Consider the following 22,581-nt stretch of genomic DNA (forward strand, 5'->3'; position numbering starts at 1 on the left):
ACCTCATGAGAAAAGAAGACTCCCTGGAAAAGACCCTGATGTTGGGAAAGATGGAGGGCACAAGGAGAAGGGGATGACAGAGGACGAGATGGTTGGATAGTGTTCTCGAAGCTACCAGCATGAGTTTGACCAAACTGCGGGAGGCAGTGGAAGACAGAAGTGCCTGGTGAGCTCTGGTCCATGGGGTCACGAAGAGTCAGACATGACTAAACGACTAAACAACAACAACAACACAATTTTGGGGAGAGGAGTAAGGTGCAAGAATAAGTAGCCATATCACTGATGGTGTCATTGAAGGATGCTTGGACCCCAGGGTTTTGTTCATCAGCTCTCCAGCATCCTATAGCTTGAGACTCAAGTGATGGGCAGTGTCATGTGGCAGCAGGGAGGCCAGACGACAGAAGCGGGCAGGGTTCCTGCGTCTATTGGCTCCCACCCTCAGGCAAAGAACGTGGACTCTCAGCTCAAGGAAACCCAAAAAGCTGTGTTCAGGAAATCAGTGCGTGATCTCGGAATATTCACACTCTGGAAACATAAGGACAAAAATGGATCGAGTTGTCCATCACTAGAACTTTCTCAAATGAGATGTGGGACCCAGGAAGCTGTCTTATATGGAACAAGATTTGCACCATTTCATTTCACTTTTAATTTGTATAGCTCCATTCTAAATTACTACGCGCAAGGTGGTTTACAGCAACAAAATACGCAACGAAGAACACACACCTTATAATAATCGGACCCAATACATAAAGTCATAATAAAACATAACTTTAAAACGGAACGACTTAAATAAAGTAATATTCAATAATATAATAGTACACAATAAAATTAACTCTCAAAGCATCAGCAAATAATAATTAAACAGAAATTCACTTTTAACAGTTAGAATAAATAACTACTGAACTATGACTGATAAAAATAACTGCGTCACAATGCATAAAACACCACAGGGCATTACAAAACCACATAAAAGGATCAAATTGAGAAACAAAGATTCACAACTTATAAATGGTTGTGGGTCATGGCCCAACACTATCAATCTCTGGGACCCTGTTTAGGCACCGAATTCTTGTTCCCTATCTAAACTGGTTAGCTTATTTCTGCTGTTCCTGGACCCAGCAAGGCAGAGAAGATTCTTACCAAATATGTCCTTGTGCATCAGTCATCCAGACATCCAGACTTACATGGCACTAAGTCTCTTTTGCCCCCCCACATTGGGGTGCAAAGAACCTCACCAGAGTCAACCAAACAGGTTAGCTTCCAAAGCTTGTCATTTGATCAGACAGATGACAGCATGTGCCAATTTGGAAGATGATTTTTAGCACCACAAACTCATTCTAAATAAGCTGTCACATAGCCAGGAGGCAGAAACTTGTACCTACCAAATGTCCCTATTTTTTGATATTTTTTTTTAAAAAGCATATCTCACACACCGGCAGAGGGTGGAGAGGTGGAGGCAGGGGTAGAAGGCTATTGTTTTCTCCACAGTCTCTCTCTCTCTCTCTCTCTCTCTCTCTCTCTCTCTCCCAGTTCCCAGCATTTACAGTGAAAATACAAACTGAGAGGAAATACAAGGTTTTATTTAGTGGTTGCAAATATGTCTAGGCAAACAGACACACCGAAAGACCAGCAACGCTTCACAGCACGGTGTGACTGGATAAAAGATACACCCCTTGGAAAACGATGTATCGTGACACTGAGGAACTCAGCTGTAATTAATTGAACCATGTGACCACTGGATGTCCCCACAGTTCCTCCAATGCAGTTTAGCTCTCCTTGTAGTCTTGGCAGATGGAAACTGAACGCGTTCTTTCAAAATCTGTGGAGAGGCAGATGACTGAATATCCCTGGATTTTCAGTAATCTGTAGATGCCGGTGCTGATATGGAGCGCCTTGTGAACTCCGTTGCTTACTATGGAGCTCCTGCACACATGGGCTTTCTCATTTGGTCAAGGCTGATGGCTCACAGCAGGTCGTTGAAGCACAAGGGGAAACCACAAATGAGGAAGCCCAGCATATACACAAACCCACAAAGAAGCAGCCATATTGGGATGCTCGGCTCTAGCTGACAGGAGAAGTGCTCTGGCGTTTGGGCTGGAGGGATCGATTAAGCTGTCATGAAGGAGACATTCAGTGGACTCCTCCAATCTGTGCATCTCAGGCTGAGTTCCCTAGAAGAAGGACTGAAGGTAAAGACTAATGCACAGGGATTATTATTAAATCGAGGTCTCCTTCACATTATACAGTGGGAGCTTCTTCTCAGTGATGATGATGATGATGATGATCATGACCAGTGGTGGGTTTTTTGGGGGTGGTGGTGGTAAAAAATGAGGTGCCAGTATTTGTGTGCATTATGGTGCTGGAGGAGACTCTTGAGAGTCCCATGGACTGCAAGAAGATCAAACCTATCCATTCTGAAGGAAATCAGCCCTGAGTGCTCACTGGAAGGACAGATCCTGAAGCTGAGGCTCCAATACCTCATGAGAAGAGAAGACTCCCTGGAAAAGACCCTGATGTTGGGAAAGATTGAGGGCACAAGGAAAAGGGGACGACAGAGGACGAGATGGTTGGACAGTGTTCTTGAAGCTACTAACATGAGTTTGACCAAACTGCGGGAGGCAGTGGAAGACGGGAGTGCCTGGTGAGCTCTGGTCCATGGGGTCACGAAGAGTCGGACTCGACTAAACGACTAAACAACAACAAAAATTTATGTGGGTGCTAGCACACAATGCTGCGGGAAGCAAAAAGGCAAGTTGACATTACTCGATACTGTTGTCATAGGAAATCACGTCTTCATATTATTAATTATGCTGATGATTAAGTTTATGATTTACCCTTCACCGGCAGGCCCTAGGGCAAGTTGCAACAATTTAAAATTCAGAACAAAAAACAAATCACAGCAACAGGAATAGTGGAGATGCGAGGGATTGAAAGTGGGGGCCTTCCACATGTAAAGCATCAACTCTTGCCATGAAGCAATGGCCATTCCTTCCCTTCCTCAGAGGTCCAACTCCATATGACCTCCCTGCCTCATACATGGTGAGTGGCTACATTGGTAGGACCTTCTTAACAGTGGTGTTGGAGTAGAGGAAGTGCCTCCCTCAGAATATGCACCTCACTCCTTCCTCTCTGTCTTTCAAGCCAACCTCTGTCCGCCTGATGCATTCCAGCTGTTTTGGACCACAGCGCCCATCAGCCCTTGCCAGCTCACCCCACCTTTCCTCCAAAAGTAGTCCAGGTTGGCAAACAACAAAATGCGAAAACAACACAATTTAAAGCAAAAATTAAAATTAAAATATTCAGGTTCTCCATTCCCTTGGTTCTCCCTTTCCCACCACATTCATAACAGTACTCAAACCCATATTTATAACCACTTTTATATACATATTAATAAGGAAGCATTTAATCTATTAATAATCATTCTGGATCCAGACTCATTGGAATCTCCAAGTTTTTATAGTGAGAAACCTGCTACTCAAATAATCTTAATATATCTAAGAAATATTGTATGGTTTTCAACAAATACAGTAGATTCTTTATCTCTCTCCAGGACCACTCTAACTCCCCCAACTGTTTTCTATTCTTTTCTTTCTCCTCCTCCTCTCTCTCTCTTTAGGTTTTCTTTTCTTGTTGATAATTAAATAGCTACAATACTATAATATCTCAATCAGAAATGTTCCTTATTTGTTTCTATATTATCTAGACTGAGAATGTATAACATTGTTAAAGTGTTAAAAACTGAATTAGAATGATAAAAAATGAAAACATATTCAGGCATCTAAAAGCAATTTTTAAAAACCATTTAGAAACTTTTAAAGACATCCAAAAAAACCAAAAACCTTTTAAAGGCTGATAAAGAAGACAATTGTATGTTTGATGCTGATGGAAACATGGTGTGTAAATGTTAAAATTATAAATAGAGAAGAATTAAAATTCAATGCTAAAACATTGCTTTTATTCATAAAATAAATAAAATAAATGTATTAATAATGAAAATGATGATGATAGAAGAAAAATGTATGTTTCACGCTGAGACCTGAATAGTTTTTCAGAAACAAACAACTCCATCTTGTTCGTCTAAACTCTCTTCCCCACCTCTAGGTAAAAGGAAAAGGTATAGAACCCCATGACAGTCAAGTTCAGTCAAAGGCGACTATGAGGTGTGACGCTCATCTCTCTTCAGGGCAAGGGAGCCAGCATTTGTCCACAGCAAAGCTTTTGAGTTCAACGGCTTGGTGTCTAGAAGAATATTTGGAACCAAGTCCTTCTTCTGTCCCACATCAGCTGCTTTGATTTACCCATCTGATGGCTATTAAATTCAACCAAGTTAAGTCAACAGGGAGTTTGGTGCTAAAAATTTACGGAAGATTAGATTAGCGATCTACAGGAAATAGATTGCCTGCTTTGCAGGAGAAAAAGAAAAAAGAGGGGAGCCCTCTGCACCTGAAATGTATTGACAGAGCTGTTTTTACCTAATCAACTCAATCGGGCAGTGGAAAACATTTGGTTGCAAATTCAGCCCTGCCTCGGCATAAACAGATTGCATTTTGGGTTGTGTTATTATTAGTGCAGGCTGGACAGCTTGAATGTGAGGATAATTTATTCCCTGTACACTTCTAATTACAGCAAAGGAGGTTCGATCAGTGACACACTTGTCCATCTCGTTCTTTCTCGTCTTTCAGGCATGGCTGCATGCAGTTAAGGAGACAGACCAGCGCAAAGCATATGAGAAACACAACTCTGTCAGGAAAGGACTGAAGTGTTACCGTTAATTATTCTGGACCATGTGCTCGTTTACAACCCATCTAACATGAGAAATTGTCTCCGAGGTGTCAAACAGCATCACTTACGTAAGTGCAGGGGAAGCAATCGCAAAATGTTTGAGTGACTGGATTTGGGTGACCTGCCAGAGACCCTCACCAGAAGCTTTGAGATTTAGCTCCCAATTTGTGTGTCTTCAAGTTCGACGCAGAATTTAAATTGGGACTCACTCTTGAAGTGTCTCTTTAAAAACACACATGCACACACACACACACGCCCAATTCACTGTTGGGAGAGGAGGGAAAGGGGAGAAATTTGATTCCATTAAGATTTAAAGGCGAACCTACATAATTTCCAAAATAGCGCATGGGCCGATTTCTTTTTATGCTGCCACCCTTCAAAATCAGCAGCACGGTTCTCCAGTCAAGTAGTTTGCACATAAATGCATATACTAGCGTATAAAAATGTAGATATTAGTGGAAATAACAAAACTAGGGGGAAATTGCTTTGCAAAATGTACATATTAGGCAAAATTGCATACAAGCATGTGTATATGAGGAGAAATCCGCTGACAAATTTTCATGAGGATTTTAAAATATCATAAACTGTGGAAACACAACCTGACTGTCTGTCTCCAGGCATGGTGGTCGTCCACAAGGGATTCTCATGTGGTGGGGTTGATGGTGCCAGCCTTCACGTCATGTTTGCAGACATTTTTGTAAGGCAGAATTGGCCTGTCAATGGGCCTGGTGCCTGAAGCTAGCTCCCCACAGAGCACATCCTTGGGGGTCCTGCCGCATTCCATTCTGCAGGCATGGCCAAACCAGCATGGATGTCACTGAGACAGGAGTGCAAACATGTTGATATGTATAGTATAGGTAGGTACTATATAGAGTAATGTAGGTATGTTTTATGTTATGAAAATTAGGTAGTGTGTTGTGTACGTGTATTGTGTAAATGTATATGTATGTGTTTTATATGTTAATAAAAAACAAAAACAAAAAAGAGACAGGAGTGCAAACATGCTGGCAACATGGGTTTGGGAGAGCACATCATCGTCATCATCATCACTTTATTTGTATGCCGGCTTTCCATAGTTAGAACAATACTCAAGGCAGCCAACAACATGACAAGATTTACATAATCACCAACGTAACAAAAGTCATAAGCAATAAATAAAACACGTCAAAAAGGGCACAACCAAATGGAAAACCATTTCCACATAAATCATAAAATCTAAAACTAAGAATACAGTGGTACCTCAGGTTACAGACACTTGAGGTTACAGACTCCGCTAAGCCAGAAATAGTACCTCGGGTTAAGAACTTTGCTTCAGGATGAGAACAGAAATCGCGCGGCGGCAGCGGGAGGCCCCATTAGCTAAAGTGGTACCTCAGGTTAAGAACAGTTTCAGGTTAAGAACGGACCTCCGGAACGAGTTAAGTTCTTAACCCGAGGTACCACTGTACAGCATTAATATCACAGTTTAAAATGACATAGGTAAAAAATAAAAGCAATTTAAAAAACAAAAACGGAGCCCTCTCCGCCGAGCAGCAGCAGCAGCAGTCCTTTATGGAGCCTGTCAGGCCCCGTTCCAAGCCAGGTGGAGAGAAGCAGGGCAGGGCCCTTCAGGCTCCCAGCAGGTCAGTCCTGGGCCCATCTTTGTTTGGAATTCTGTCCTGCCATGTGACAGACTATTGGCCCATCCAGTTGTCAACATGGTCAAGCAGTGGCTCTCCTGGGTGCCAGGCAGGGACCTAATGTGGAGATGCCAGGGTTTGAACCAGGAGCCTTCTGTATGCAAAGCAACTGCTCTGCCAATGCGCAACAGCCCTGAACTACCCAGTCATTGCACTGCCATTGTTAGCTACAAAAGGGCTTGTAATTTTCCACCCATGCTATCAGAAGCATCGCCATGCCTCCCTGCGTACCTTCTGCAATGTTCTGTTCACACCAATGGGCATGGCATAACTTCCGAATATAATCCTTGTGATAGCTGATAATATTATGACCCCTTTATTTTATATCATTTAAGAAATGAACCCTTCAATTATTTCTAAAACAGTTTTCCAGCTTGCTTTTTTAAAAAATTAAAAAGATGCACTGCTACAGCACTATGCTGCTTTAATGTCCCTGTATTATGGCACCACATTGCTACGGCGTCACCCTGCAATAATGCTGTAGCGTTATGTTGTTATAATGCTGAACCTCTCTTTCATTAAAGAAAATTATAACTGGGGAATTAAAGGATTGATAATTCAATGCCAGATTAGAAATAATTAATTAAAAGATAATTAGCAGATTGGTTAAGGAACAGTAATGGGGTCATAAAATGGTGCTAACCCCAAATTATAATGAACGTGTGCTCAGTTGCTGTGGATTTGTCGCTGCCTACACAACAGGCACATAGAAAGTTGCCTTATATTGTCTCAATATTGTCTGCAGCGGCAATGGCTCTCTGGGATTTCAGGAAGAGATTTCTCCCAGTTCTACTTAGATATGTTGGGAATAGAACCTGGGACCTTCTGCATGCAAGGCAAATGCTGTAGTGCTGAGCTATGGCCCTCAGCTATGGAATTATGGAGCTCTGAGCTCTGAATGATTGGGCTGCCAGTGGCTGCCAGCCTTGACGGCTATGTTCTTCCTCCACTGTTGGAGGCTGTTGCCTTCAGGTCTTGACTTTGGGCTTCCTGGAGACATAACACTGGTCTTGAAAGACCTACACTGGCTCCCAGTACGTTTCCGAAGCACAATTAAAAGTGTTGGTGCTGACCTTTAAAGCCCTAAACGGCCTCGGTCCTGTATACCTGAAGGAGCGTCTCCATCCCCGTCGTTCTGCCTGGACACTGAGGTCCAGTGCCAGGGGCCTTCTGGCAGTTCCCTCCCTGCAAGAAGTGAAATTACAGGGAGCCAGGCAGAAGGCCTTCTCAGTAGTGGCACCCACCCTGTGGAGCTCCCTGCCACCAGATGTTAAAGAGAACAAAAACTGCCAAACTTTTAGAAGACATCTGAAGGCAGCCCTGTTTAGGGAAGCTTTTAATGTTTAATAGGTTATTGTATTTTAACATTCTGCTGGAAGCCACCCAGAGTGGCTGGAGAAACCCAGCCAGATGGGCAGAGTATAAATAAATATAATAATAATAATAATAATAATAATAATAATAATAATAATAATAATAATTTGATTGGGCACTGTGAGAACAGGATGCTGGACTAGATGGGCCTTTGGTCTGATCCAGCAGGGCTCTTATGTCCCTCATATCAAGACCTTGTATGAAGTTGGAAGAGGAGCAGCTATGGAGATTGTGCTGCTCTTACATTCTTTTGAAAAGCTTTTTGGTCTAAGAAAAGGCCAAAATACTTAAGTCTCCAAAGCACCCTAGGTACAGAATAGAAGCTGCATCAGGTAAGAGTACACAGCAACATTCATCTCAGTAGTATCATGCTACAGTTATTTTCCAATTGACACCCAATGGTGAAACATGGGGTGCCAATGCCCTGGGCCACGCTGAGGGTGGTGGATGGGAGGGAGAGAAATAGACACATTCAACTGCCTAACAGCATCTGTGTCACCCAGCAGATCACAGTCGCAGAGATCAGAGAAGTCATTCTGTTGTCCAGAGGTCAGTTTCTGGTTTCATGAAAAAAGCCATTTTCAGCGACGTGCAGCAACGGAAGCATGCAGCTGTATTGAGGCAGCACCGGGTGTTGAAAATTTGCACCCCTAACAATTTTGTGCAACCGCCCCTGTGCCCCCCCATGCTACACTGCTGCTGTCACCCATTCAGACTGACCTTCGTGTGCTAGCGTGTGCCTTCATAATGAAATAGCAAAGGCATTACAGCCCTTGTAGTGCAACAAATCTGCTTTCTAAAAAGGAAGAGGGTATTTTGCTGAAAGAAAAATGATAGCATATCCAAGTGGGAGACATGTGAAGTAACCAACATTTGAAACTAGCATTGCATAACCTCTGCAGAAATTTTGTGCGAACGAATTGGGACGGATGCTCACGAAGCAGAGAGACTTTGCTGACATGAATATAGCCATAGCATTGGTGGAGAGAGACAAAGGATCCTCTCCTTTTGGCCTAGGGTCATTTGAGAAGCCCTGGGTAACCTCTCTGAGCTTCCTCGGCAAACTTTCAGCAACACCAGGCGCTGTCTGCAAGCAATCCTTTCAATAAAGAGACCCATCTACCCTCTCCAAAAACAGCAGACATCAAGAAAGCATTCCTTTCCGCTAATTGGTATGACGACGAGACTACCCTGTTCTTATTTACAAAACTACAGATTTATGTCAAGCAAAGCCAATTATGCTTAATGCTTAAACTATTGCAGGTGCTGAATGACTTTGTTGCTAGGCAGTGGAAATGAAAAATGCTCTCTGAACGCATCTCATTGCAATGGAGAGCATGTGCTCCATCATCAGTGCAAACTCAACAGATGGATAGCTTAATCCCTGCCACTGATCTCTCTTCTCTCTCTCCCCCCCCCCTCATTCTACCTGAAACAATGTCCCACATGCTTTATCTCACCCGTAGTACCTGGGAAATGGTTCAAATTCTTTTTTTTTTAAGAGCGCTTCTTAATGTCATCCAGCAGATACATTTAACTCATTCAGAGTAGGCTTGGTAATTTACAGGGTGTGTGTTTTTAATGAAGTTTGCTTTGCTGTGCAGGATGAAAGGGTTTAGCATCTGGTTCTTGGGTTTGGGTTGTGGTCACTCAATAATGGCTATAGCTACACTGGATTAGTGTGGGGCTGTAGCTCAGTGGTTTCAGCACCTGCCTGTGGATGCAGAAGCTCCCAGGTTCATTCCCTGGCATCTTCAGGTAGGTCTGGAAGAGGCACGTGAAACCTTGCTATCCTCTTGCTGCAGTCCAGTACAGAGCTGATTTCCATTTCCATTGCTTTCAATGTTCTAAATCCAGTGTGAGCCAGTGTGGTGTAGTGGTTAAGAGCAGTAGTCTCATAATCTGGTGAACCAAGTTCGCGTCTCCGCTCCTCCACATGCAGCTGCTGGGTGACCTTGAGCTAGTCACACTTCTTTGAAGTCTCTCAGCCCCACTCACCTCACAGAGTGTTTGTTGTGCGGGGGGAAGGGAAAGGAGAATGTTAGCCGCTTTGAGACTCCTTAAAGGGAGTGAAAGGCGGGATATCAAATCCAAACTCTTCTTCTTCTTCTAAATGTCTCTGAGTGGCTCTGGGCATTACATAATGACTTGAAAAGATGGGAAGAGGAAGCATGAGACCCTCAGTGTCAGGCTTCAGGGTATCAGCTTCCTCCCCCATGGCAGTAGATAAGCAGAACAAAGGAAAAGGAGTTCTACCCAGACACTGAGGTCTAGCGCCAAGGGCCTTCTGGTGGTTCCCTCACTGCGAAAAGCCAAGTTACAGAGAACCAGGCAGAGGGCCTTCTTGGTAGTGGCACCCGCCCTATGGAACGCCCTCCCACCAGATGTCAAAGACAACAACAACTACCAGATTTTTAGAAGACATCTGAAGGCAGCCCTGTTTAGGGAAGCTTTTAATGTTTGATGCATTACTGTATTTGAATATTTTGTTGGAAGCCGCCCAGAGTGGCTGGGGAAGCCCAGGCAGATGGGCGGGGTATAAATAATAAATTCTTCTTCTTCTTCTTCTTCTTCTTCTTCTTCTTCTTCTTCTTCTTCTTCTTCTTCTTCTTCCCAGTTAGAAACTTTCACTGCCCCCTCTATCCCGATTAATATATGTCACTCCTACTTCTTGTAATCTGAGCTTGGAGCCGCTGTGTTTTCTGTTCTGAAACTTTCTGAGCTCTCCAGGACTTTGGGGAAGGGTGTGTCTGGATACTACCCAGAGACTGTGAATCTGTAAACTCTCTCTCTTCTAGTGTTCCTTCTGCTAGCTGTTCCCCATCCAGTATTTCCCAGTTTCTGCCTTCTGAAATACCGTATTTTTCCCTCTATAAGACGCCCCCATGTATAAGACACCCCCTATTTTGGGGGACTTAGATTTAAGAAAATGGGGGGAGATGTATCCGTGTATAAGACGCCCCCTTAATTTTTGAAATTATTTTTTAGGGGAAAAACCTAGCCTTATACACAGAAAAATACGGTGTGCCCCTCTGCAAACCATTGTTCCCAATCTATACTGTCTTCCTGCTCCTGGGAAGATTCAGGATCAGGAGGAGGGAGTGGCTCCAAACATTTTTTCTCAGTGCAACCCTCAGCACAGTCCCTGACACTCAGCTACAGCCTTCTCCAACCTAGTGTCCTCCAGGTATTTTCAACCACATCTCCCATCAGCCCCAGCTATGTTCCTGCTGCTTCTCATGCACAAGTGGACGTCTTCCTCTTGCTGATTTGCATACCATCAGCAAACACAGGTTGGAGTGGTTGCTGCGAAACATATCAGCCACTCGAATGTATTATTACTGTTATTACCACTACTTCATGCTCCTACCCCTTACTACTCTGCCTCAGTTGCCTGGACTTTTTGCTCAACAGACACAGATTCCCAACCTTCTGGAACATGAAACTTACACAGCATTGTGATGCAAGAGATTTTATTATATGCAAATGTCATTTTCAGAGTGAACTCTTGCACACACATGGAAACACAAAGTTGTAAGTATTCCTCTTGCCCACTTACAATGCACCTGTTGGAGTGTCTCAGTAAAGGGAGCTAGGCATATGGAAAGCTAAGGATTGGGGCCGAAGTCTGAATGCTCTCGCTGAGATTTCAAATGTTATCTATCTTATGAGGACATGAAAAGGAGAAACAACAATCCATTTATTGTTAAGTCAGTTCATAAACACAGACAGGAATGTATCATTAAAATCTGACAGACAATACTCTGGTGACTGACTGTGCCGTGTGACCAACCAGTCATTTTCAGAGCAGGATTTCACAGGAGAGTCTCCACGGGAGACAAAGGAGAGGGGCAATCCAGGATGCTGTCATAAAATATAAGCGATTTCTCATGCTGTAAAAGTTGCTCTTGAAGAAGACTCCCTCTGTATCCTTTGTTGTAGTCCTGCTGTAGATTAGTGTACCTGCAAAGCAAAAATAAATTAAATCTCCTTTGATGATTATGATGATTTATTATTTGTACCCTGCCCATCTGACTGGGTTGCCCCAGCCACTCTGGGCAGCTTTTAGCATATAAAGACATTAGAAGTGCAATGTAATACTGTATACCAGCCATGTTTAATGCCTTCAAGAGTCCAAAAGGGAAAGAGTGATGATGATGATGATCATTACTATTACAGTGGTACCTTGGGTTACATACGCTTCAGGTTACAGACGCTTCAGGTTACAGACTCCGCTAACCCAGAAATAGTACCTTGGGTTAAGAACTTTGCTTCAGGATGAGAGCAGAAATCGGGTGGCGGTGGCGCAGCGGCAGCGGGAGGCCCCATTAGCTAAGGTGATACCTCAGGTTAAGAACAGTTTCAGGTTAAGAACGGACCTCCAGAATGAATTAAGTTCGTAGCCCGAGGTACCACTGTATTAAATTTGTATACTGCCCTTTATCCAAAGATCTCAGAGTGGTTCACAGCATAAAAAGACAAGATAAAAACACAAAACACACAATAAAAACAAGAACAAACCAAGGCCTGGTTGAAGAGAAACATTTTCGTCTGGCACCTAAAGGTGTATAATGAAGGGGGCAGGCGAGCTTCCCTGGGGCGAACATTCCACAAACAAGGAGCCACAGCAGAAAAGGCCCGTTCTCATTTTGCAATCCTCCGGACCTCTTGTGGAAGAGGCACATGAAGAAGGGCCTCCAATATGTTGAACTGCCTCATGCAGAGTCAAGCCAAAAGTCTAACCATCCCAGGATTGTGACTGACAGCTGCTCGCCTGGTACCTAAGATGGGGATATCAGGGACCTGTATGCAAAGAAAATCCCTATTTCTGTTTCTGTTAAGCCTATTTTGAAAGGCGTTGTTTCAGCCCATCTGATACAGTTGTATTCAGGGCCATTCGGCTCTGTTTCTCATCCCTGTTCACTGTAGCACAAGAATGTGAAAACCCCAAATCAATGTAGAACACAGCAGCTAAAACCAGCATCCTTCGCAGCAAAGGCAATGTTTGGTGCATGAAGCACTCAATAGATTGTAACTGAAATTACCTAAAAGCATCTAAAAGACTGGATTGTATGTCCCAGGCCAGCATCTCTGCAGAGGGCATTCCACACACACACACACACACACACACACACACACACACACAAGTTCCAACAATCATTTAACTTAACTTCTTATCTTACACAATATTTTAGACTTCTGTCAAGAACCTCTGAAGATTTTCCATTCTTTATCACTTGTTCTGCATTTCTTAATTTCTCTATTACTTTTAATTGTCCTTAACTAATAATTCTTTTGAAAGTCTTCCTTGCAATATTTCACAAAGTCCTCCTTACAGAACTTCTTGCAGTCCTACTTGCATAATCTGTTTATCACAATTGCTTTTCAAATAATTCAAATATTTGCTCCAGTCCTCTAAGAATCTCTGATCCCACAGGTTTCGAATCCTTCCTGTTAATTGATCTAATTCTGCATAGTCTATTAATTTCATTTGCCATTCTTCTTTTGCTGGTAATTCTGCAGAGGGCATTCCATCAGGAAGGGCCACCACTGAAAGGGCCCTCTCTCTTTCTAGTGGCTTCTCACTTGGGAACTTGGGGAAGGCCCTCCAAGAGAGATATCAAGCACCTGTCTGAAAATGCAGCATCATATGTAAATATTCATTCCGTTCAGGCTGGTCCGACCATGCGTCAAGATTTCATGTGCTGAATATGCAAGAACTTACCTGTGTGAGATGGTCCAGAAGCCTAAAGTGTTAATCATCATTAGTGAGGCCAAAAAGAAGTAAAACCGTTCCAGTCTACCCTCATTTAGAATATTTGGAAACCAGTCACCTGTTGGGGGGAAAGAAGAAAAAAACTGTATTTAGATGAGCTCCAAGAAACCCATCAGAAAAATAGAGTGTAGAGTGTCAAGATATTTGAGGATGGCTATCATATCTCCTCTCAGTCTCCTCTTTTCCAGGCTAAACATATCCAGCTCCTTCAACCGCTCCTTATAAGGCTTGCTTTCCAGACCCTTGATCATCTTGGTTGCCCTCCTCTGTACACATTCCGGCTTGTCAACATCCTTCTTAAATTATGGTGCCCAGAATTGGACACATTAGTCCAGGTGTGGTCTGACCAAGGCAGAATAGAGTGGTACCCTCAAACATCAGAAGGGTCCCTTGACACAAAGCATGAGATTGCCAAATGACATGCATGTTTCATCACAAATAATAATAATAATAATAATAATAATAATAATAATAATAATAATATTTTCTTTATACCCCACCCTTCCCGGTTCAGAAAACCGGGCACAGGGCAGCTAACAACAAATTTAAAACACTTAATTGATGCAACAAAGAACCAGCACAAAATATAAAACGTGAATAACAATAAATTCAGAATTCAAAAATCAATTTAGGGGGGAAATCCATCCAATAAACATTAGATGATCACCAGGGCTAGCTGGCTAAATTAGTCCTATTTGGGCCAGCGAGGAGACCGGGGGAGAATTAGCTGTGGGATCCCAGAGCGGGTAATCTTCATAAAAAGGGAGAGGGGGAGGGAAGGAAGGGGAATAAAAGATCAGGCTAAGTTCAAATTGAAAGCCAGGCGGAACAGCTCTGTCTTACAGGCCCTGCGGAAGGAAGTTAAATAGTGATGAGGCTGGAATCGTGTGGTCTGCTTCCCAACTTTCTTGCATATCAGAATGTAACTCTCAGTAAGATTATGCATTCTGGGGGGTTGGGCCAGATGCCCTTTAAGGTCCCTTCCAACTCTATGACCTCATTGGATACAGCAATGCATTTTTGGTGCCCCAAATGTGTGCACAGATTTACATACGTTCCTCACACACAAAAAAGATTTTCCATTAAAAAAATCATATTGTATTGGAGAGTGTGTTGGAAAGTGTGTTAAAAGTGCATAAACGTAAATGGTGCGCACAAAATTTGCACAGTGGGACACAAAGGAACAGCATGAAATGGGACAGGAATAGGATAGAGGCAGGTGAACTAACCCATGTCTAACTGGCAGCAAGACCTAAATGGGGCAGAGCAAGCAGTTCAACCCCAGCCCTAGTCACAAAACCCCCACAAAACCCCAAAATACCTATGATATTTTGTTACCAGAGAGGGAGCCACAAATGGTGTCCCCCAGGTCTGCATATGCAATACCCAAGTCCAGTATGTGGAGCAGAAAATCCCACAAGCGCCTCTCCTCTGCCAGTAAAAATACACTGATAAAAATAGCTATTTCCTTCCTGTGAAGTGCTTTTATGCATATACCAAAGAGCACTTGAAAAGATCCTCTCTCGCCCAGAGGTGGTCCCTACCAGAGAGGAATGGCAAACTAAGCTGATGGACTATGCTGAAATGGCAAAGCTGACAGGAAAACCCAGGATCCAAGGGGATAAAAACTTTACAAAATAATGGGAAACATTTATAAGTTATCTAACCACCGGTATGAAATTTACGGCATGTAATGCCTTAAGAGAGAATATTATGAAAATGATATACAGGTGGTACATGACCCCAGTCAAGCTTGCAAAAATCTATCACTTGGTCGATAATAAATGTTGGAAATGTAAAGCAACTGAAGGTACATTCTTTCACCTTTGGTGGACGTGCCCAAGGATTAAGGCTTTCTGGGAAATGATTTATAATGAAATGAAAAAGGTATTTAAATATACCTTCCTGAAGAAACCAGAGGCCTTTCTTCTGGGCATTGTCGGCCAATTGGTGGAAGGACAGAACTTTTTTTATGTACGCTACAACAGCAGCAAGAATACTTATTGCAAAGTATTGGAAGACACAAGATTCACCCACTTTGGAAGAATGGCCGATGAAGATGATGGACTATATGGGACTGGCAGAAATGACTGGCAGAATCCGGGACCAGGGAGAAGAGGCGGTGGAAGATGATTGGAAGAAATTTAAAGACTATCTACAGAAGTATTGCAAAATTAATAAATGTTAGAATGATGTTGGATAGAAATTAAGTGGTTTCCAGCTGTAATGCTTTAAGAATATGGAAAAAGGGTATAAATAGGTAAAAAAAGTTAATAAGAATATGCAAAAATGAATTGATAATGGATGGAAAAACTGAGTTATAAAATGTCAAGTTATAGAGATAAGATGAATGAAAGAGGGTAAGAATTTGCTGATTTGATTATTTAAATGGGAATACAAGAAGGGGAGGTGTGAGGAAGTCAAAGAAACAAGCAAATGAGTTTTAAATTATGAAAAAGAATTGTTTTTAATCTTTTTGTATCTTTTTTTCGTGTGTGTTTACTCTTATTTTTTTTTCTTCTTGTTTTTCTACTATGTGTTTTTGTATATTTGTTTTTTGTAAAATCTTAATAAATATTTCTTTAAAAAAAAAGAACATTTATAAGTTATTTAAGAGACCACTGTAAGCAGATGGAAACATTGGCAGGATTTTAATTTCACTTGTAGCGTAACAAATACCATGGACTATATGGAGTGATTTACAAGTTAGAGCAGGGGTCAGCAAACTTTTTCAGCAGGGGGCCAGTCCACTGTCCCTCAGACCTTGTGGGGGGCTGGACTATATTTTGAAAAAAAGAAGAACGAATTCCTATGCTCCCCAAATAATCCAGAGATGCATTTTAAATAAAAGGACACATTCTACTCATGTAAAAACACACTGATTCCCGGACCGTCCATGGGCCGGATTTAGAAGGCAATTGGGCCAGATCCGGCCCCCCCCGGCCTTAGTTTGCCTACCCATGAGTTAGAGTATAGAAGAATATGCAGTTGTAAATGTTTAAAATGGGACCCCATGGAGGGGGTGTGGGGGAAGTCGTGAGATTCGGAGGAACCTCTGTATATGGACTTATATTTGGATTTTTATAACCTTGTATTTGTAAAATCAAATAAAAATTATTTCGAAAAGATCCTCTCTCTGGCACCCCTAAGCATGCATGGGAGGTCTTAGCAGGTGCCAAGGAACATATCCCAAGGGCAGCATGGTGCTCACGGGCACCATGTTGGAGAATCAAATGACGTCTTCAATATACAGGAACATTTGCAGTGGTAAGCACAGTAAAGGTAGGAATGGTGACCGAGTTTCCACTCCACGACTTGCGGTAGACACAGCGCATCATTGTGGGTTTGGAGGGGCTTCCCTTTGCTTCCTCTTCTATAAAGTGTACAATGTTTGTGTACATACAACCCCACTTGTCACGCGAGGCGTGGAGGGACTTCAGAGCCGGGAGAGACTTTGGAGGGTTCCCTCTTGCTGGAAAATACGTGCAAACCAGTTTTGCACACCAGTTCATGATGAAAGCCAAACTGGGAGGTTTTTTTGTGATATATGATTTTATTGACATGTGTATACAGGCTGAGCATCATGTTACAAGTGTGTACATGGATTCCCATGTGTGCAACCAGCACTCATGTATGTTGATACACACACTGCTGAGAGGTTTAGGAACTTTTGCTGGAGTTCTAATGCACACTTGTCTACTGTCAGGGAACTGTCATCTGAGACGAAGGAGGTGAAAGGGCTCATGGAGGGTGAGAGAGACCACTCAGCGGAGGAGGGGACCAGCAGGGGGAGAAGTGGAGTTACAAGGGAAAGTGAGTCGGAGGGAGAGCTCAGAGATACTTCAAGCGGGAACAGTGGAGAGGTTTCAGGACCTCCCGTAGGCACACCCACTCCTCGGCGGAAACTGTCACGCCGAGAGTCCAGAAGACGCGTTTCCGTCAAGGAGCTTTTATGCTGGAAGAAGTTCCGTAAACGCCCACTGTCCGATTCAATGAGCGATTGATGGAGCCATGCTTAAGGAGCTCCATCACAGACAGAGGTTTGGGAACTTAGCCAAACTCTGAGGGATCAGGATTTTACGCACAAGCAGCTCACCATCCCATCACAGCAATCGGACAGTCCCTGAAAGCAGCTTGTGCAGAGAGGCATCATGAGCAACCCAGCTGGAGCCGGAGGAGCAGCAGGAGCTGGAGAAGGTCCAACTCTGGAAGAAAGGTACAGAGTTTTGGAACTCCAGCTAGCAATGCAAACGGCGAGGCTAGAAGAAAGGAGGGCGCAGGATGCAGAAAAGGCAAAAGGCGCTACACTAGCAAGAAAGATGCCAGGAATGGTGCAGAAGTTTGGGGGGGACCCCAGGAACTACCAAGCCTTTAGGACAGAGATGCAGTATGCTCTTGAACTGCAGTTTAACGACTTTCCCGATGAGGCATCGCGAGTGGCGTTTGTGATTGGCCATCTCGAAGGGGGGGCGAGAGACTGGGTCCGGCCCCTGATGGCAGGGAATAGTGACATGCTGAAGGACGCGAGGAAGTTTTTTCGCGCCATGGATTTGATGTTTTCCAGCGAGATTGAACAGGGACTGGTGCGCAGACAATTGATGGCTTGCAAACAGGGGAGCCGATCGGTTCGTGAGTACTGGACTGAGTTTACAATGTTGATGCATAAATTGGGGTGGGACCTATCGGCGGAACCCATTCAAATGCTCTTTGAAGAGGGGCTTTCTTCGGCGGTGAAAGACGAACTTTCCCGGGCGCCCAGGGCGGAGTCTATGGACCAGCTGACCAAATCAGCGCTGACAATTGGAGCGCGCCAGGAGGCAAGAGCCTTGGAGAAGCGGGAGGGGAAAGGAGAGCGTTGGAGGGATTTCCGCATTCCAGAGATTCCAGAACCCAGTTTCCCGCCCGGAGAGCCGATGGAAGTTGGAACAGCGCGCGCGCGCGCAGTTTCAAATCCCAGTGAAGGGAGGAAGAAGGAGGGAAAGAGCGCCAAGAAATGTTACCTCTGCCAGCAGCCAGGTCACTTTGCCAGAGTCTGCCCACAAAGAAAGGAATGGCAAGGGATGGCGGGAGCTGTTGGGGGGAAGGAGGAGGAAGTCCAGGAGCCAGTAAAAGCCAACGCCTGTCTGCCGCTGTCAGGGCACTGCAGACAGGCCAAGGAGCAGTAAAAGTGCCCACTCCGGAACCTCCAAGACCAGCTCTAGTAATAGAGGTGCTGCTAGAGCTGGCAAACGGATACCCACTAAAGACCAAGGCGCTGTTGGACTCAGGCAGCTCCTGTAATTTTATGAGCAAGGAGTTTGCAGCTGAACACCAGATACAGACACTCCCTTTAAGCAACCCCCTGCAGGTCACCACGATCGATGGGAGGGAGCTGTTGGGGGGAGAAGTTAGCCTACAGACCGTCCCAATGGTTATGAGGGTGGCAAGGCACACTGAAAGGATAGCGTTCAATGTAGCCACCCTGGGAGGGGCGCCAGTCATTTTGGGAATGAGCTGGCTAGCGTTGCATGACCCGCTAGTGGGCTGGCATCAGAGAGTGGTCTCCTTTGGGTCAGCACATTGCCTGGAACACTGCAAAGAGGGAAAGGTGCCAGAAGGGGCAAAAGCCTCCCTAGCAGGGATGGAAGTGGCGGACAAAGGGAAGGTGCCCAAACAATACGCTGACCTGAGCAAGGTCTTCAGCGAAAGGGAAGCAGATAAACTACCACCGCATAGAGACTTTGACTGCCAAATTAACCTGGTCCCTGGGGCCCAGCTCCCCGTGGGCAAGCTGTACGCCATGTCAGACAGGGAAATGCAGGAGTTGAGGGAGTTTATTGACAAAAACCTGAAGAGAGGTTTCATCAGAGAGTCCAGAGCGGTGGGGGGCAGCCCAGTGTTTTTTGTGGACAAAAAAAACACGGATAAACCGAGATTGATCGTGGACTACCGGCGGCTAAATGCCGTGTCAGAACCAGGGACTTTCCCCATGCCCAGGATTGATGACATTTTGACCAGGGTGAGGAAGGGAAAGATATTCACGAAACTGGACCTGAGAGGAGCGTACAACCTGATACGAATAAAGAAGGGGGATGAATGGAAGACAACGATGTTCACCCCCCTAGGGGCTTTCGAATATCTCGTTATGCCCTTTGGATTACAAGCAGGCTCCGCCTGTTTTCAATCGCTCATGAACCATGTACTGGGACCTTTGCTCTACAAGAATTGCGTGGCCTTTCTCGATGACGTGCTGATATATTCAGAGAATGAGGAGCAGCATGTAAAGGATGTCAGGGAAGTGCTGAGCCAGCTGCAAGCAAACCAGTTGTGGGTGAAATTGGAGAAGTGTCAGTTCCACGCCAAGGAGGTGGAATTCCTGGGGTACCGCCTATCAGACAAGGGATTAGCCATGGATCCAGGCAAGGTACAGGCGGTGCTGGAATGGAAGACACCGAAAACGAAAAAAGATGTGCAAAGGTTCTTAGGGTTTGGGAACTTTTACCGTAAATTCATCAAGAACTTTGCCCACTTAACGGCTCCCATCACGGACTGTCTGAGCAGCAAGAAGAAATTCGTTTGGACGGCGGAGGCGGAGCACGCTTTTGAGGAATTGAAAAAGGCATTCGCTTCGGAAGAACAGCTCCTGCATGTGGATTTACAAAAACCCATGAGAGTGGAAACTGATGCCTCAGACCGCGCGGTGGGGGCGGTGCTGCTTCAGCCAGGGAGCAATAAGTCGGAATGGAGACCGTGTGCCTTCTTTTCGCGTAAGCTGAACAAATCCGAGAGGAACTACACGGTATATGACCGAGAACTACTCGCCATTCACGAAGCGTTCCGGAGATGGAGACACTTACTAATTGGTGCACAGCATAAGGTACAAGTATGTACGGACCACAAGAATTTGGAGTATTGGAGAACGGCACGAGTGCTCAACCAACGACAAGTGAGATGGGCCCAGGAGTTCTCCAAATTCCATTTTGAAATCTGCTATGTGCCAGGTCCAGAAAACATCAGAGCGGACGCTCTCTCTCGCAAACCTGAATATTTGGAGGGGGAGGGAGCGCCAGAAGAGAGACATATTATCCCAGAGGACCACTGGGTGTGTGGTGCGGCCTGGGTGGGGCAAAGAGAACTGGTAGAGGGAACGGTAAATGATGAGTACGCCCAGGATAAGCTCAGAGGTTTAAGGGGAGAGGGAGAAGACCCCGGAGGTTTTGAAGAAAGAAACGGGGCATTGTATTACAAAGGGGCGCTATATATACCCGAAGGGGAATTGAGGGGGAGAGTACTCAAACAGCTGCACGACAATCCCACAGCGGGGCATTTTGGGCAACACAAGACCATGTGGTTGGTGACCAGGGAGTTTTGGTGGCCCAAGGTGAGGGAGGATGTACGGGAGTATGTGAGAAGGTGTTACCAATGCCAGAGAGCCAAAGGAGAAAGGCGGGCACCAGTGGGGTATTTAGAACCGTTACCCACACCAGAACGACCGTGGGAGGCGGTGTCGATAGATTTTATGACTGATCTGCCCAAATCCCAGGGGAAAACCGCCATACTAGTCGTAGTAGACCAGTTAACTAAGATGGGTCACTTTGTAGCTTGCTCACATGCAGTCACGGCGGAAGAGACAGCAAAATTGTTTGTAGAACATATTTTTAGGCTGCATGGCGCCCCCTTGAGGCTGGTTTCCGACAGAGGGAAACAGTTCACGTCCAGATTCTGGAGGAAGCTTATGAGCTTGTTGCACGTAGAGGTCAACTTTTCGACTGCCAGGCACCCTGAGACCAATGGGCAGGCGGAGAGGGCAAACGGTATCCTTCAACAATACCTGAGGTGTTATGTCAATGACAGAGAAAACGATTGGGTCGAAAAGTTGGCACTAGCGGAATTTGCTTACAATAATGCAGAGAATGTGTCCACCGGGATGAGCCCCTTTTTGGCTAATTATGGGTGCCACCCCAGGGCGTTTCCAGGGGAAGGAGGAGAGAGATGGAGTGTTCCGGCCGCTGAACTTTTTGTAGAAGAAATGGAAGCGATCCATCGTCAACTCCAACACAACTTAGAAAGGGCCAAAGAAGAATATAAGAGGCAGGCAGACAAGAGCAGAAGGGAAGGTGAAACAATTAGGGTGGGGAGTCGGGTCTGGCTATCAACCCAAGGGTTGCCGTTCAAGGGTAGTTGCAAGAAATTGAGACCCAAAAGATTGGGACCATTTGAGGTCATCCAACAGGTCAACCCAGTGGCTTTCAGACTCCGGTTACCGAACCACATGAAACTGCACCCAGTATTCCACAGGTCATTACTGTCACCATACAGGGGGGAAGGTGAAGGGGTATCCACACGGGGGCCAGCCATAGAAGAAAGGGAAAGCCGCAACTATGTGGCGGAAATCATCGACTCCAGGTGGAAGGGTAATCAGGTGGAGTATTTGGTCGCGTGGGAAGGGGAACCGGAGTCGGAAAACACCTGGGTGAAGGCAGAGGAGGTCCATGACGAGGTCTTGATCGAAACGTTCCACCAAAGGTTCCCCAGGAAACCTCAACCAGTAGCGAGGTTCCGGAGGGAGTACTTTGGCACCACCGACGATGAGGAGGAACTGGAGGGATTCAGGGAATCGGAGTTGGAAGAGGGTACAGACTCCGAGGAGGAGGAGTACTTGGAAACCGGGAACAGCAAAAGGTGGAGGGAAGTGTTCGAAACTTCGGAAGATGAGGGAGGTTCCTTCAGGGGTTTTGCTCCCTCGCCTCCCGCAGAGGAGGGGAGGGAAGGGGGTGAAGGGGGCCCTAGAGGGGAGGTGGATGTCAGGGAACTGTCATCTGAGACGAAGGAGGTGAAAGGGCTCATGGAGGGTGAGAGAGACCACTCAGCGGAGGAGGGGACCAGCAGGGGGAGAAGTGGAGTTACAAGGGAAAGTGAGTCGGAGGGAGAGCTCAGAGATACTTCAAGCGGGAACAGTGGAGAGGTTTCAGGACCTCCCGTAGGCACACC

At 45.1% G+C, this 22,581-nt stretch overlaps 1 protein-coding gene across 1 annotated transcript in view; it reads right to left on the bottom strand.

Annotated features, from left to right (window-relative positions):
• Nucleotides 1–11,209: 11,209 nt before the first annotated feature.
• Nucleotides 11,210–22,581, bottom strand: part of SLC15A5 (solute carrier family 15 member 5) — a 55,150-nt gene continuing 43,778 nt past the window's right edge. Inside the window, exons 8-9 of the mRNA XM_083572897.1 lie at nt 13,561–13,669; nt 11,210–11,798 (exon numbers count right to left, since the gene is read on the bottom strand). Of these exons, the coding sequence (XP_083429023.1) occupies nt 11,651–11,798; nt 13,561–13,669 (257 nt within the window). The 3' untranslated portion in view covers nt 11,210–11,650. The remainder of the gene's footprint in view (nt 11,799–13,560; nt 13,670–22,581) is intronic.

Source organism: Podarcis filfolensis (genome assembly GCF_964270895.1).
Source record: "Podarcis filfolensis genome assembly, chromosome: 10".
Taxonomy (NCBI): domain Eukaryota; kingdom Metazoa; phylum Chordata; class Lepidosauria; order Squamata; family Lacertidae; genus Podarcis; species Podarcis filfolensis.